The sequence below is a fragment of the Podarcis cretensis genome (assembly GCF_951804945.1).
Source record: "Podarcis cretensis genome assembly, chromosome: 8".
NCBI classification, from domain to species: Eukaryota; Metazoa; Chordata; class Lepidosauria; order Squamata; family Lacertidae; genus Podarcis; species Podarcis cretensis.
In genome coordinates, this window is record NC_137177.1 from 83092475 (window position 1) to 83109003 (window position 16529).

Sequence of the window (16529 nt, forward strand, 5' to 3'; positions counted from 1 at the left end):
ATCAGGGCATAGACCGGTTCAAACCAGCCTGGACCCCCACAAACTGGCCTAGACCAGTTCAAACTGGCCAAGACATGCTCAAACCGGCCTAGACCAGTTCAAACCGATTTGGACAGGCCAAACTGGCTTAAACCAGCACAAACCGCCCTAGATCGGTTCAAACCAGCCTAGTCCGGTTCAAACCGGCTTCGGTTGGCGCAAACCGGTCTTGACCGGTTCAAACGGCTTTGACCGGTTCAAACCAGCCTAGACCTGTTGCAACCAGTATGAGCTAGTTCCAACCAGTCTAGGCCAGTTTAAACTGGTCTGGGCAAGTTGGAACCCGTCTGGACCTTTTCCAACTGGTTTGGCGGGTTCCAATTGGCTTGGACTGGCAACATAGAGGAAGAACAGGAGCCCCAAAGGAAACAATATGGAAGCTTTAGGGGCAAGGACGGATTTGGGGCCCCAAGTTGTGGGGGAAGAGGCTGCCATAATAAAACACTGCTTCTCATCGCAGAGCCTACAGAAGGTTGGAAGCAGCCCCACGTTGCTACCTTCAAGCTATGCTCACTCTCGCCCAACCTTCCTGTCTTCTTTGGGACCATTCTGTACAAACCCAACACACACCCACACCCAAAAAAACCCCCTTCAGTCCCAGATAGTCTGCAAGCAGGAGCAGAGAGAGGGGGCCGGTCTAAGGATGCAAACAGGATGGGGAGGAAGATGAACTGAGAGACAGAGAGAGATTTGCTAATGACTTTTATTAGTCCTTGCAAGCTTTCATTGTACATGAATGCCCGTGGAGAAAACCCACACAAACCAGGCAGGGCCTCACACCGCAAATATAAGTTAGCTAAATTCCGGCAAGGGACAGGGTAAGTGGAGCTGTGAAGCAAAGGCCCTGAAGGGATGTCAGGCGCTGGCTGCCTTTTCCTTGTAGGTGGCCATCATCTTCTTGATCTCAGCAATCGCTTTTCCAGGGTTCAGCCCCTGAAACAAGAACAGGAAAGGTTGAGAAAGTCCTTCAACTGCTAGTGCAACCCCACTGCCATGTCCGACACAAGAAGGCAACATCTGCTCATCCAAGAGGCAAATGGAAATGTGGCAGCAGGTAGGGAGCTCCCTTCATCCCTTTGCACAATAACTGGCAGACGGGGAGAGAAAAGAGCCCTCAAGGTGCTGCTGGAATATGATTCTCACCTGCAAAGTCCATGACCACCAACCCTGCTGACTGGCATGATGGGGTTGCGGGGAGGGCAGCAACACCCCGAGTTCCCCATCCTGGCCGCCACCTGCCCCTGACCCACATGGACTGAGTCACCCATTTCCAGAGGCTGCCCCCCCCCAAGAAAACACAGCAGAGCAGCCTGCAGAAACAAGCCCAGAACAGCCGCACAGAGTCTGTAGCTGCTGGACTCCCAGGGAGCCGGAAGCATCCCAATGTCCTTCTCAAAGTGTCCCAATAGCATTTCTGGCCAAGCCCCTGGGGGAAGGGGGAGAGAAATGACTGCCAGCTTCTTCCCTCCCCTCCATTCCCCCAATGTGGACTGTGCTGGCAGGGTTAGGGGGCAGAGCCCTCACCTTGGGGCAGGTCTTTGTGCAGTTCATGATGGTGTGGCAACGGTAGAGGGAAAAGGGGTCCTGCAGCTGCGCTAGGCGCTCCTCTGTGTAATCGTCCCGGGAGTCAATCATCCAACGATAAGCCTGGAAGACAGAAAAAGAGGGTGCTGGGTGTGAATCCTTGCACAGAAGAGGGGCTTACATACCCAGGGGTCTCCCTAAAGCCACTGCCGACATAAGGAGGGGAGGGTTTGCGGGCTCACGCCCACCAACATCCGCGTGGGGTCAGTGGCGTAGCATGGGGGGTGCAGAGGGGGCTGGCCGCACCGGGCGCAACATCTGGGGGGGCGCTCGCCGCCTCCGGAGTCGCCGAAGAGCCTCGGGCGCAGGCTGTAGCAGAGCCCCATGGCAGCAGCCCAGGCAGCAGCAAGAAGAAGCTGGCAGTGGCGGCAGGTTAGGTGCGCAAATTACTTGCCTTGCCCCGGGTTAGGGGGCGCAAATTACTTGCCTTGCCCCGGGTGCTGTCAACCCATGCTACGCCGCGGCGTGGGGCTGGCTGCGGCCCCGCGCAACCTGCGTCAGCCCCAGGGCCAGCCAATCGGCTGGCTGCAAGGGCGGGGCTTGGGACACTTAAGGTCGGCGCGGCCCGAGATCGCCCCTTTCCTTCCTCACCCCAGCTGCGGTTTCCCACCCATCCACCCTCTAGGTTTTCCCTCGGACTTTGATATGAACCTCGGTTGGTTGCCGCAAGGAGTCTGGTAGGAATTTTTCCACTTGGCTAATTGGCATTCATTTAAAGCCATTTGGTTTTTTCGCCTACCTCGTAGCAAATCGTCACAAGGCCTTTGGTTTGGCGGTTAAGCATTGGTAGGGGTATTATTATGCAGATGAGTCGGGGGGGGGGAGTGCCATCACCTCCCCCAAATATTTAAGGGTAGTCCGATAAAGGATTCCAGGGGCGTTGCCTCGTCCGAAACCTATGGGGGCTAGGGCCTAAAGCGCGCCCCTGAGCGGTGACCCCTCGGGGAGTGCCTAGGGATGTGCATCTCAGGGGCTCCCCCTGCTGGTGTTAACCCTTTCCGGTTCTCATGCAGGATAGTCTGATAGGACCAATGCCTAAAGCCAATTACCTGTAACCAATAAAGTTGTGGCCAATTTCGCCCATTAACCTAAAATTTTGGTGCCCTGTCTCTTTATTTATTCCAACTGGTGGGAGGCAGGAATCGCCACGCAATGCCTGACACTCCTTCCCCCTCCCTCTGCCTTTCACCATGACACCTTTTGCCCATTCAGCTGACTCCCTCTTCTCTTCCCAGGGTCTTCTGCACCCACCTGCTAGCCCACCAGAAACATATGCCCTGGCTCCTGTCCATCACAGCCTCTCTCTCCTTCAACCAGAGAACCACTGAGCATCTCCCGATACCTGGTCCTCCCTTCCCCTCATACCCCACTGATGATTGGCAGGAGTCTCCCTGCCCCACTGGCAAGATGGATTGAGTTCTGGGCTTCCCCACCCGGCTATTCCCTGGCAGCCAGTGGGCACTTCTGGTCTTTTTACCTGCATGAGCACAGCGGGGCCCAGGTACTTGTCTCCGTTCCACCAGTAGCTAGGGCAGCTGGTGCTGCAACAGGCACAGAGGATGCATTCGTATAGCCCGTCCTGGCAGGGAACAAAAGAGGAGCCAGAGTCAAAGGACTATTTAGCATCTGCCATGAGGGAAAATGAAGCGCAGCCCCACCAGAGGAACACCTTGTGTGGGTCCCAATCCACCCAGACAACCTCCGATGAAGTGAACAAAAGCAAGGGAAAGGGACTTGGTGGGCTGCCACAATGCCAGTTTGTTCCCTAGCAAGTGCTTTTCAGGGGTGCACTGCCTTGAAACACGGAAAGCTCCATCCCAAACCGCGGTGGCAAGGAGCAGCCACTGACAGGGCCACTGAAATGTCACTTAGAGGTCTTCTGAAACCACCCAAGACGGGGCACCACTGTCACCACATCAAATGGCAAGTCTGTAAGTCAAAAATTGCGCATAGTGTGTGTGTGTGTGTGTGTGTGTGTCACAGCTTGTGTGCAGCAACTGCAGCTCCTGTTTCACTACATGTCCCTCCAGGAAAGGGAGAAGATGAATGGGATAGAGATCCCCTGCCTGGTTCCAGGCTCTGCCATAATGGAACTGCCCTTCTCCCACCTGGCTCCAGGCTGATGGACCTTTGAAGATGAGCCACCCTGGGTTTGCCCCAAAGGCTCTGTAAGACTCTTCAAGGGGAGGGAGGCCAGTGATCTGCTGAAGGAGGCCACTTGGGGGCATGAAGCGGGAGAGGGGCTTCCACCTCTCCGCTAAGAACTGCACTGGTCTTTTAGCCAGGCTCGATGTGCAGACCCCTGCCCAATTGCCCCAGGCAACTCAGCTTTGCCTCCGAGTGACCAGGCAGGACTCCTTGAGAAAAGGAGGCCATTTTCATCTCCTAGACTATCTCAGCCTCAAAGCCCAGAGCAGCAGCAGGAGCAGCTGCCACTCAGCAAAATGAAGGATGCACAACTTCCTGGGCAGAAAAAGAGGCTGAGGTGGGGTGGGGCAGATTCATGGCTTAAAGGTAAAGGTAAAGGTACCCCTGCCCGTACGGGCCAGTCTTGACAGACTCTGGGGTTGTGTGCCCATCTCACTTAAGAGGCCAGGGGCCAGCGCTGTCCGGAGACACTTCCGGGTCACGTGGCCAGCGTGACGTCGCTGCTCTGGCGAGCCAGAGCCGCACACGGAAACGCCGTTTACCTTCCCGCTGGTAAGCAGTCCCTATTTATCTACTTGCACCCGGAGGTGCTTTCGAACTGCTAGGTTGGCAGGCGCTGGGACCGAGCAGCGGGAGCGCACCCCGCCGCAGGGATTCGAACCGCCGACCTTTCGATCGGCAAGTCCTAGGCGCTGAGGCTTTAACCCACAGCGCCACCTGCGTCCCGTAGCGCCACCTGCGTCCCGTTCATGGCTTGAAAGGGGGATTTAGACAAATTCACTGAGGAGGACAAGGCTTTTGATGGCTACGGTTGTGCAGTACTTCCATTGCCAGAGGTAAGAAGCCTTCGTGTGCCAATTGCTGGGGACCAAAGGGCCAGAGAGTGGTGTGTGCTCCTGTCCTGCTCGAAGATGCCCCACAGGAAGAGAGGATATTGGGCAAGATGGGCCTGATCCTGCTTCAGGGCTCTTCTTAGGTGCCCATAAAAACTAGTGGCAGGGGCTTGGTGCACAATGGGTTCAGTTCCTGGAGGCACTTCTTAAGCAGAGCTCTTGGGCAGCAGCAGGGACAAGAGAGGGCTTCCTCTGACAGTGGAGGAGCAGAACCCTGAAGTGGAGTAAGCCAGGCAGGCCTCTCAGTGATGGGGGTCTCAGGACAGGAAGGAGGGGTGACCCGGGGAGGTGAGACTGCAGCTGCCAATACTAGAGGCTGCCTCCCCGTGGGAAGAAGTTAAAGGTAAAGGGTAAAGGGACCCCTGACCATTAGGTCCAGTCGTGACCGACTCTGGGGTTGCGGTGCTCATCTCGCTTTACTGGCCGAGGGAGCCGGCGTACAGCTTCTGGGTCATGTGGCCAGCATGACTAAGCCGCTTCTGGCGAACCAGAGCAGCGCACGGAAACGCTGTTTACCTTCCCGCCGGAGCGGTACCTATTTATCTACTTGCACTTTGACGTGCTTTCGAGCTGCTAGGTTGGCAGGAGCTGGGACCGAGCAACGGGAGCTCACCCCGTCATGGGGGTTCGAACCGCCGACCTTCTGATCAGCAAGTCCTAGGCTCTGTGGTTTAACCCACAGTGCCATCCGCATCCCTGGGAAGAAGTTAAGACAGGCCAAAACACCAATGAAGCAGAATGAAAAGAAAAGAGGAGTAATGACCAGCTTCTCCCGATCTTCTATGGACTGGAGGTATTGCTCTTTGCCTTGCTTGGACTCGTCCTTCTTTTTCAAATACGGCTGGATGGCTTTGTACTGGGCATAGAAGTTGCTCAAGTCCTGGAATGGGAAAAAGCATTTATTGAGTGCAACAGACTCAAGAAGGGGCAAAAGCTGGGCCCAGTTGGACAGCCCCCTACATCTCAGAGCCCCTCGCCCCCGTACAAGGGCAGGGGGCCATCTCAGAGACAAAAACCTGGCACCCCAATACATTCTGCTATATTTTCTTAGTTCTCCTGCTTCCAGAGAAATAACATTACCTTCTGCCAACCGGGCTACAAAGAAGGTGTGAACTTACTGGTACAAGATCCTTCACCACATACATGTGTGGGAGAGGGTATATTTTGGCGACCTTGCCAAGGTCGGTGTCAATCCTCGTGGTACAAGCCAAACTGTTGCCTCCACCAATGTTCATTGCGCAAGAGCCACAGATGCCTAGGACAAGGAGAGGACAAGTCACAACAGGGCCGGCGGCTCACTGCCGCCCGCCATAGGAATACAGAAAGCTCCCTCACATCAAGTCAGGCCATGGGTTCATTGTCAGCACAACAGCAGGGGTCTCTCTCAGACTGACTGAGAGTTGCTGGGGACTGAACCTGGGACCTTATGCATGCAAAGCTAATGTTCTGCCACTGAACTAAGACGCTTCCCTGGTCCTACTCAAAATCTCCACCTTCCTACATCTAAGATCCTCACATCAAAGCTATTTTAATTTTTCAAAAGGAAGCATTGCTTCCCTTTCCACAAAGCCTCTTAAAAAGCAGTTAATCTTGTGGCAATTTGAAGAGACAGTGCAAACTCTTTCAGCATTTGTTTGCTTCTTGTTTTACAAAAGGCCTAAGGAGAGAGAGTATGTTATTAAACAGAGCTATTTATAGCCATGTTACGTATGCCAATTACAGATCTAATTATAAACAACAGAGAACGCTTGTCCCAAAGAGCTTTGGGGTTATATCCAAAGCTTTTTTTCCCCGGGCAGTCATGGGTCTGCCCCAGAATACGTTCCTCAACCTGATGCCTTCCATAAGTTTTATACAAGAGATTCCTAATTGGTGGTCCACGCACCCCAGGGGGTCCGCATAACCCACTCATGGGGTCCATGGCAGCATTCACATACAATAATTACCATAGAGATATCAACATTTTCAAAAGCCCCTGGCTTTTGAATTGAAAACTGCTGTTTTTGACCACAGCTACCTTCATCAGCCTCAGTCATGGCCATGGGGTCAGAGGATGCTGAAGCTGATAGGAGTTAGTCCTACTCAGAGTAGCCCCATGAAAATTAATGCTCATTATCAGCTTAGGTCCATTAATTGCAATAGGTCTATGCTGAGTAAAACGTAGCTGAATTCAACCATTAATCTTTTGGTGAGCCAGTGAGCGGTAGTCTTGCAATCTGGTGAACCGGGTTTGCGTCTCCGCTCCTCCACATGCAGCTGCTGGGTGACTTTGGGCCAGTCACACTTCTCTGAAGTCTCTCAGCCCCACTCACCTCACAGAGTGTTTGTTGTGGGGGAGGAAGGGAAAGGAGAATGTTAGCCGCTTTGAGACTCCTTAGCGTAGTGATAAAGCAGGATATCAAATCCAAACTCTTCTTCTTCTTTTTAAGCAATTCTGATTCCTAAGTCTGGTTAGACGGGCTTTAAGCATCTCAACCTCAAAACTTGCAAAAGCTGTCATGTGTTGATTTCAGAATTTGGCCTCTTCACAAGGTTTTAGCAGGTGATGGAGAGAGGTGGCTCTCTCCCATTTAGGCCAACCTAAATCAAGTTGCTCAAATGCTCTGACAGCAGAGAGGCTGTGATGTGAACAGGTTGGAGGTGGGCCTTGCCTTGACCATCGTTCACCTGAGCCCACCTGGGCTTCTCAGAAGACAGCAAACAAGGCACAAGTTTACCTTCTCTGCAAGACCTGCGGAAGGTCAGGGTGGAGTCCATTTCATTCTTAATCTTGATCAGGGCATCAAGAACCATCGGTCCACATCTAGAAAGAGAAATACCAAGTTCTCTGCTCATCTCTAAGTCCACTGCTCTCCTTCCTTATATGGGCCCCCCACTACACACTCTCCAGTGTGTTCTTAAAGCAAAGGAAATGGGTTAAAACAGAAGAAAGATGTCACTGCATTACCACAGCAAGGTCACAACCTGTCCAAGCCACCAAATATGATGCCAGGTCACTTGCTAGCAGCAGTAATTCACATGTTTTTGAAAAGCAGGAAGTGGCTGCTCTGAAGCGAAGTCCAGCTGGAGGCAAGCTACATTTCTGTGTGCTAAGTTGGCCTGACTTAACGTGTGGCCCTGCTGAAGGTGCCTGCTACAATTTTCCCATGTTCTGATGAATGCCTCCATCTTGGGTTACCAAACTGAAGGCACCTTCGGACTTCCGGAGGCGGCGCGAACGACAATGGCGGTCCTCCTTGCTTGCTGAGGAGGAAGCTCCGCAGAAACGGGTCGTCCGCTACGGCAAAGCGGAGACCCGCACCGAAAAACCTCAGGCAGCAGGAGCCTGAGGACGTGGGACTCGGCGGGTGCCAGAAGCGGCCCCTAAAACGGAGAGGAGACCCCGTAAGGAGCCTCCGATCGTAGAGGGGGTTGCGGCGCTGTGAGTCAATCGCTATTCTGCGGAACGAAGCCGCGCAGCTGCTGTCGGTGAGCGCTGACCTTTCTTCCTGAAAAATTTTCGAATTAGAAGGCAACAACCCATGAGTAAGAAAGGACCTTTACAATTTGAACCTAAAATTGAGGAAATTTGGCTAAAAGCGGAGCGAGGAGAACAGGAAGTCCGTCTTCCGCTGCTATTTAAACTTCAAAGCAAAAGAGCTGGAGGTGGAGTCGTTAAAGAGGCTTTTAAATAGACTGTTTTGAGCACCCATTGAAATTGTTTTTACGTAAAGAAAAGGCACAAGTTAACTACACGATTTACTCTTTATATGGACTGTGTTTATCCTCTTCTTTTGGATTACAATTTATTGACTGTGAAGCCCAGATACTTGGGCTGCCAGGAACAGAACTGTCAGTTTGCAGACTTAGCTACTTTAAAACTGGACTTGCAACAACCTAGGGCATTTGAACTTGCTACTTTGAATCATCAGCCGGTACTTGTCAGAATCACTGTAAGACTGTTAACACCAACTCTGCTAAATTTTAACTACAGAAGGTCTTTGGATAAACTGAACTTTATTAGCCTGTTTATTTTTATTTTTGTTCCGGCTTCTCTCAATAAGAAATTTTAAGCCCCCCTAGAGGATTTTGGGCTTACAGCAGTGACACTATTTTACTTTCTCTTTCCTTTCCTCCTATTCGACGGTGCTCTGGGGCTGCTGTATTCCCATGGGAACATCTGAATTTGACCTTGACTCAGAGATAAACTTGGAATGAGCGGTACAAGAAGAAGAGGACCAAGAACTAGACAAACAACCCTAACCTCAGCTTTACAGACACGTAGATCTTCGGTACCTACTTTGCCCTCAGCAGGGGGAGAAGAAAGTGTGCCTGTGCTGCCGTTGGAAGAAGGAACACAGCAGCTACAATTGGAAGATATGGCCACAGGAGCAACTGCTGCAATTTTAGAGAAAATATATGAAAAATTGGAATCTTTGGACAAGAGAGTGGAATCTTTGGACAAGAAAGCTGATGAACAAACAGCTAAAATAGATCAAAACACAGCCTGTCTAAATAAAATAACTGGACAGGTAGCACAGAATGCACAAGCAATTGGAGAATTAACTGAGGCCACTATAGAAAATCGCAAATTAGCTGAGGCAACCAGCCAAAAAGTTGAAAATTTAGAACAAGAGGTAAAACCATTCTGCAAACAAGTCGAAGGGCACCAGACGTATCTGTCCATGCTAGAATTGCGGAATCGGGAAAGTAATTTAAGATTAAGGTCAATACCAGAGGTTGAAGAAGGTAACTTAGCTGAGTTCCTGACCAAAGAATTTACCAAGTTCTGGCCTATCCAAGAGGAAAAGGACTTTAGAATTATATCGGCTTTTAGACTTGGAAAATTTGCAAGGAAAGACAAGCCCAGAGACTGCTTGATAATTTTGAGATCAAAGGAGGAAAGGGACAAGATATTAGGCTTACACTACGAAAAGTCACTGGACATTTTGGATAAAAGGGCTGAAATTTACAAAGATATCCCGAAACAACTGTTGGATCTTAGATCCGCCTACCTTGAACTGGTTAGATTGCTAAGGAGTAATTCAATCATCTTTAGGTGGGAATTTCCCCAGGGATTATCTTTCACTTTCAGAGGGAAGAAGGTTAAAATCAAAACACTTGAGGACAGAGACAAATTTTTGATTGTTCACGGAGAGGACCTTCAGAAAGGAACTGAAACACCCTTTGGGCCTGGAGCATCGGTTGTACCTTCACCCCCAGAACCTGGAGACCCAGAAAAAAAGACATCACCACCAGAACAATAACAGATTTATCCAGGATGTCTCTGCAACTTTTGAGCTGGAACATTCATGGTTGTAACTCCCCGGAAAAAAGGAGGAAGATATTTCATATATTAAAAAAGGAACAATTGGACATTATCTGTTTGCAAGAAACACATGTGACCAGGCTCCATAGGAAAGTGTTAATTAACAAAAGACTAGACCAAGAATTTATCTCTTCGGACAAAGTAAAGAAGAGAGGAGTGGTGATTTATGCAAAGGAGAGCCTGGCACCTAAACTCTTATTCAAAGATGAACAAGGAAGAATTGTGGCAATTGAGATACAACATCAAGGAGAGAAATTTTTGATATTAGGAATTTATGCACCGAATGAGGGGAAATCAGAATTTTACAAGAAGTTGCATGAGAGCGTCCTGGACTATTTGGACTATGATAACATCATCATGATGGGAGATATGAATGGAGTGGTATCAACCAACATGGATAAGTCACAAAATCAAAATATATCAAAAGATGGCAGACTACCTAAGACTTTTTTTGAACTGACTGACAATATGGACTTGATTGACATTTGGAGGACAAAAAACCCCTTGGGAAGAGAAGGAACATTCTTTTCTGAAGCCCAGCTGACATGGACAAGAATAGACCAAATATGGATATCTAGAGGCCTGGCACCGAAGACCAGAAAGGTGGAAATCTGCCCAAAAACCTGCTCCGACCACAATGCTGTAAAGATGGATATGACACTACTACCATCCGGCTCCTTTAGGTGGAAGATGAATGACAATTTGTTCAGAGATCAGGAGATTGTTAAAAAAGCCCAAAAAGTTTTGAAGGACTATTTTGAGATAAATTTGAACACTTCAGTGGAAAAAACAACTATCTGGGACGCAAGTAAAGCGGTGATGAGGGGGTTCTTGATACAACAGAATGCTGTAAAGAAAAGGGCACAAAATGAGAAAAAAGACAAGATTTTGGAGAAAATTAAAGAACTGGAGAAGAAACTAAGATCAAACCCGAAGTCACAGCCGATTCTGAGAGAAATTAAATTATACCAAGCACAATATTCTAAATTGATGAACCAGGAAATAGAATGGAGAATTAAATTAATGAAACAAAAAACATTTGAATCGGCAAATAAATGTGGGAAACTGCTAGCATGGCAGTTGAAAAGGAGACAGAAAATGAATACAGTTACCAATTTAGAGATTGAAGGGGAAAATGTTCAGAACCCCATGGAGATCAGAAAGTGCTTTCAGAGGTATTTTAAACAACTATATACTCAAGGTCCGCAAGATGAGGCACAGATAGAACAATTTCTGATAAAGAATGGGCTGCCAAAAGTGTCACAAGAAAATAGATCAATCCTGAATAGCAGAATAACACGACAAAAGATGGAACAAGCCATTCAGAACATGCAACTGGGCAAATCTCCAGGGCCAGATGGGCTGACCTCCAAGTACTATAAGACATTGAAAGATTACTTGATACAACCACTGATGGAGGTCAGCAATGAAATTATGGAGGGGAAGAAGGCGCCGGAAACGTGGAAAGAAGCTTTTATCACATTGATACCAAAATCAGAAACTGAAAAGACACAACTTAAAAACTACCGCCCCATCTCCCTTTTAAATGTGGATTACAAAATATTTGCAGACATATTAGCAACTAGATTTAAGAAAGTGTTAAATGAAGTAATTCATAAGGACCAAGCAGGCTTTCTCCCTGGCAGACATTTGTTTGCTAATATAAGGAATATTATTGACATTTTGGAACTTTTACAAACAAATATTAATACAAAAGCAGTTTTAATTTTTATAGATGCGGAGAAGGCCTTTGATAACATTTCTTGGAAATTTATGAAGAAAAATCTGGAAGGAATGGGAGTGGGACGGGGCTTTGAAAATGGGATAGAGGCAATCTATTCAGAACAAAAGGCTAAACTGATAGTTAACAATGTGATTACGGAAGAGTTTAAAATTGAAAAGGGAACACGACAAGGCTGCCCTATCTCCCCATTGTTATTCATTTCGGTCTTGGAGGTGCTCTTGAACATGATTAGGGGGGACCGGATGGTTGAAGGAATTCAGGTCGGAGAGAAACAATACAAATTGAAAGCGTTCGCAGATGACCTAGTTTTGACCCTACAGGAGCCAGAGCCAAGTACGAAAAAAGCATTACAATTGATCCAAGAATTTGGCCGGGTGGCGGGATTTAAATTAAACAAACAGAAAACTAAAGTATTGGGAAAGAACTTGACAGATACAGAGTCAGAATGGTTTCAGAAAGAGACAGAGTTAAATGTGGTTAAAAAAGTGAAATACCTAGGGGTAAATATAACATCAAAAAATCTAAATCTGTTTAAGGATAATTATGAGAAATGCTGGTCGGAAATTAAGAGAGATCTAGAAAGTTGGACAAGATTGAAACTTTCTTTGTTAGGCCGAATCGCCGCTGTAAAGATGAATGTATTGCCAAAAATGTTGTTTTTGTTTCAAACATTACAGATTGTGGATAAAACAGAATGCTTCCAGAAGTGGCAGAGAGATATTTCCAAATTTGTCTGGCAGGGCAAAAAGCCCAGAATCAAGTTTAAGATACTAACTGATGTGAAAGAAAGAGGGGGCTTTGCCCTGCCAGACTTAAGGCTGTATTATGAAGCAGCAGCTTTCTGATGGCTAAAAGACTGGCTACTTCTGGAGGACACTGATGTATTGGATTTGGAAGGTTTCAACAATGCGTTTGGTTGGCATGCATATCTATGGTACGATAAGGCTAAGATTCATAAGGCTTTTAAGAACCATATTGTCAGAAAGGCAGTGTTTAATGTCTGGACAAAATATAAAGACTTATTGGAAAATAAAACTCCAAGGTGGCTTTCACCATTGGAAGCTAAGGCCCGAAAAAGACTCAATATGGAGGCCAAATGGCCAAAGTATTGGGAAATATTAGAAAAAGAAGGAGACAATTGGAAATTGCAGAGTCAGGAGAAAATGAAAGACAAAGTGCGAGATTGGTTACACTACGCCCAGATTAAAGAAGTTTTTAAACTTGATAAAAAATTAGGATTCCAGGTGGAAAAATCGAAATTAGAAACGGAATTGCTAGAGCCTAAGACCAAGGTACTTTCAAGAATGTACAACTTGCTGTTAAAATGAAACACACAAGATGAAACGGTTAAATCGGCTATGATAAAGTGGGCACAGGACATAGGGTATAATATTATGTTTGAGGACTGGGAAAAGTTGTGGACTACTGGGTTGAATTTCACTGCATGTAATGCTTTGAAAGAAAATGTAATGAAAATGATATATAGATGGTACATGACCCCAGTCAAACTTGCAAAAATATACCACTTGTCTGATAATAAGTGTTGGAAATGTAAGGAAAATGAAGGAACGTTCTTTCACCTTTGGTGGACCTGTCCTAAGGTGAAGGTCTTCTGGGAAATGATATATAATGAGCTGAAAAAGGTATTTAAGTATACCTTCCTTAAGAAACCAGAGGCCTTCCTTTTGGGTATTGTCGGCCAAGGGGTGTTAAAGAACGACCGAACTTTTTTCATGTATGCAACAACAGCAGCAAGGATACTTATTGCTAAACACTGGAAAACCCAAGATCTACCCACACTGGAAGAATGGCAGATGCAACTGATGAACTACATGGAACTGGCTGAGATGACATTGGCAGAATCCGAGACCTGGGAGAAGAAATCGTTGAAGAGGACTGGAAAAAATTTAAGCTTTATTTGCAAAAATATTGTAAACTGTATGAATGTTAAGCAGGATGCTTGATTTTAGACAAACTGGCACCATCAAAATAGATGAAGTAAATCATGAAGATAATTTAAATATAAGATGAAAAACCTATTTTTTTTTTAGATAATTATTAGGCTAAATTAAATTTTCTTTTGTAAGGATTGGAATAAACGTATCTAAAATTTGAAATATATTCGAAATTTGACAGTAAGGATGGAGATAAGGGAATAAATTGTTGTTTTAAGTGTATTAAACTAGAACGTAGGAGCGGGAGATGTGAGGAAGTCCAGAAGTGATAAGAAAATATGTGATATGCAATGTTATGTTCATTTTTTTTTTTTTACTGTAAATGAAAAATTCTTAATAAATATTTTTTTAAAAAAAAACAAACAAACTGAAGGCACCTTCATCTTTGTGCCCCAACACCTGATACCAACGCCCTTTGCTTGCTGCCACTGATTGCACTGTTATAATTGCTATACAGTCCTCCCCTCCCTCCCTTTGTTGGTCAAAGAAATAAACAAAAATGGAGAAAAGACCAGGCAGTAGAAAGCAAGGCTGCCTTTTCTTTATTGGCCGTTCCGTTTGCAAACAGAGTCCCTCCCCACTACCCCGCCTTGTGAGAGAGGTGAGAAGCCCCAAGCAGAGGTGTGTAACATCTTTTAAAACCTCAGAAAGTATTCACCCCCTTTTTACAGAAAGGCCACCCCAAAACATCACAGATACATGACAAGTCTGTCAATCGAGATGGCTGACAATACCTGATAATTGCCCTTCCTGGCCTGGCCTGAAATGGTGGATACCTTGATACCAGAATCTATTGTAAAGGACCTTTTTCTTTTATATATAGATATTGGCTCTTTTGACAAGTCCACTTCCTCAGGAAGAATTTCCTGCTATGTGACTGGAGAGGGTCTCTGGGGTTGACCACAAGCTAAACTTGGCCTTGGACTTGTTCTGTGTTTTCGTTTCATTCTTATGATTTAGAGATGGATGCCATTTTATTTGAAGGCAAAAGGAGATATTTGGGATTATGCATTTATGTATGTATACTCCCGGCTGTGTGTGTATTGTATAACATGTTATACTTGTTACATAACATATAAATTGTTGTGTAACATGTTGTAATTGTATAACATGATGCACAGGAGCACCCAAGGGTGGGCAACATCCCTTAGCGGAGGGGTCTTGTCCAGCCCCTTCTTCAAAGCGCTACTCACTTGTTCAGATCAACTTCATATGTCTGCATACGAGGTTTCTCCCCGGGGTTGTCTGGGTTCCACCGATATATTGCAAACTTCTTAATGCGGGTGGCTGCCTGTGTGTCAGGCGCGGCGGCGGCAGCAGCAGCTGCGTGTGCCCTGCGGCAAACCTGTACACCAAGGAAGAAGGAAGAAGAGAAGAAGAGAGTTTGGATTTGATATCCCGCCTTTCACTCCCCTTCAGGAGTCTCAAAGCGGCTAACATTCTCCTTTCCCTTCCTCCCCCACAACAAACACTCTGTGAGGTGAGTGGGGCTGAGAGACTTCAGAGAAGCGTGACTGGCCCAAGGTCACCCAGCAGCTGCAGGTGGAGGAGCGGGGAAGCGAACCCGGTTCCCCAGATTACAAGACTACCGCTCTTAACCACTACAGACCTGAGCCCTGAGCAAGAGGCATGCACAGCCGGGCAAACAGTTCCATCTCTGAGAAAGTGTGCGCTTGGGGCCAGCCAGAGTGTACTACCATAAACATTATGTCTCTTTTGCACTACAGGTGGGGGGGCTTGGACTGAGGGTGCCTCACTTGAAGCAATGCAGACACACTTGGTAGGGGCCCCTTGCCCTCTTCCATTGCCTGGCAGACTACGGCTGCTGCTCTCTCCTTCCCGTTGCTGCAGCTGGCCATAGCATTTGGTGGTGGGTGCTTCCCCCCATCTGAGCCAACTCCTAGGGGCCAAGGGCCCTTCACTCCCTCCCCCTCAATGCCATTCAATGCCCCCTCCAAATTTTATTCAATTTGGCAGCCCAGGCATCATCAGCCTCTGCCCCTCCAGCCCCTCGGCCGCTGCAAGCAGAGTCCCCATCCGCCCCTCCGGCTACAGCGGTCAGGAATGAAGATGGGGAGCGGGGCGGCCGCATAGCTGTCAACTTTTCCCTTTTCTTGCGAGGAATCCTATTCGGAATAAGGGGATTTCCTTTAAAAGAAGGGAAACGTTGACAGCTATGGGCGGCCGGGAGGACGCCGCTTCTGTTGCTCCCTCGGCAAAAGCCTCCAGGGTCGGACCCAGCCGCCCAGGCAGCCACGTTCCTCGGAGCCAGGACGGCGGAGGACAGGACTGGCCGGCCCCTTCCTCCTCTTCCTCACTGAGGACTAGCCGCCTCCCGAGGCCAACCGCGGCGGAGCCCCTCCCCTCCCGGACACTCCGGTCTCGCTCACCTGCAGCAACCGCAGCGCCCCCGCCGGGCCTCGCCGAAAGGACAAGGACGCGCCCGCCGCCCGCTCAGCCGCCAACGCCGCCGCCACCGCCACGGTCACAGAGGCCGCTGCCATCTTGCGCCCTCTGAGCGGATCACCCTGACAGCTGCTTCCGGAAGGGGCGGGACCGTAAGGCCCGCTTCCGGTCTGCGGACATATTGAGAGAGGCGGCGGGGAAGGCGCCTGGTTGGGAGGGGCCGTGGGGACGCAAGCGCGTAAGAGGCGGTCGCGCGGCATTCGGAGCGCCTGACGCGAGAGTGGGGCTTTAGACGTCGGCCGTAGTGGCCGCCATGTTGAGGGTGGCGGAAGGAGGAGTTCGTAGACACAAGAAAGCGGAAGAGCTGAATTACTCCTGACTGCGGCCATGGACGAGACCTCCCCTTCCTCCCGGGTTAAGGGGCTCGTGCATGCGCGCTCCCTGCCCCTGCT

The 16529-nt window shown here is 48.3% G+C and overlaps 1 protein-coding gene across 1 annotated transcript; it reads right to left on the bottom strand.

Annotated features, from left to right (window-relative positions):
- Positions 1–724: 724 nt before the first annotated feature.
- Positions 725–16218, bottom strand: SDHB (succinate dehydrogenase complex iron sulfur subunit B). The gene is made up of 8 exons (XM_079987236.1): positions 16062–16218; positions 14865–15016; positions 7382–7467; positions 5783–5919; positions 5428–5544; positions 3101–3202; positions 1564–1686; positions 725–972 (listed from the first exon to the last, which is right to left on the bottom strand). The coding sequence occupies exons 1-8, from the start codon at positions 16173–16175 to the stop codon at positions 895–897; spliced, it is 909 nt and encodes a 302-aa protein (XP_079843362.1). The 5' UTR covers positions 16176–16218; the 3' UTR covers positions 725–894.
- Between the last annotated feature and the right edge of the window lie 311 nt (positions 16219–16529).

What these genes read in the sequence shown, in the direction of transcription:
- SDHB (XM_079987236.1), bottom strand. Translation starts at nt 16,175, where the DNA reads ATGGCAGCGGCCTCTGTGACCGTGGCGGTGGCGGCGGCGTTGGCGGCT. An exon ending in CCGCAGGTCTTGCAGAGAAG is followed by an intron (nt 5,920 to 7,381) that starts GTAAACTTGTGC and finishes TCCTTGTCCTAG; the next exon opens with GCATCTGTGGCTCTTGCGCA. An exon ending in TAGAAGATCGGGAGAAGCTG is followed by an intron (nt 3,203 to 5,427) that starts GTCATTACTCCT and finishes GTTCCCTGCCAG; the next exon opens with GACGGGCTATACGAATGCAT.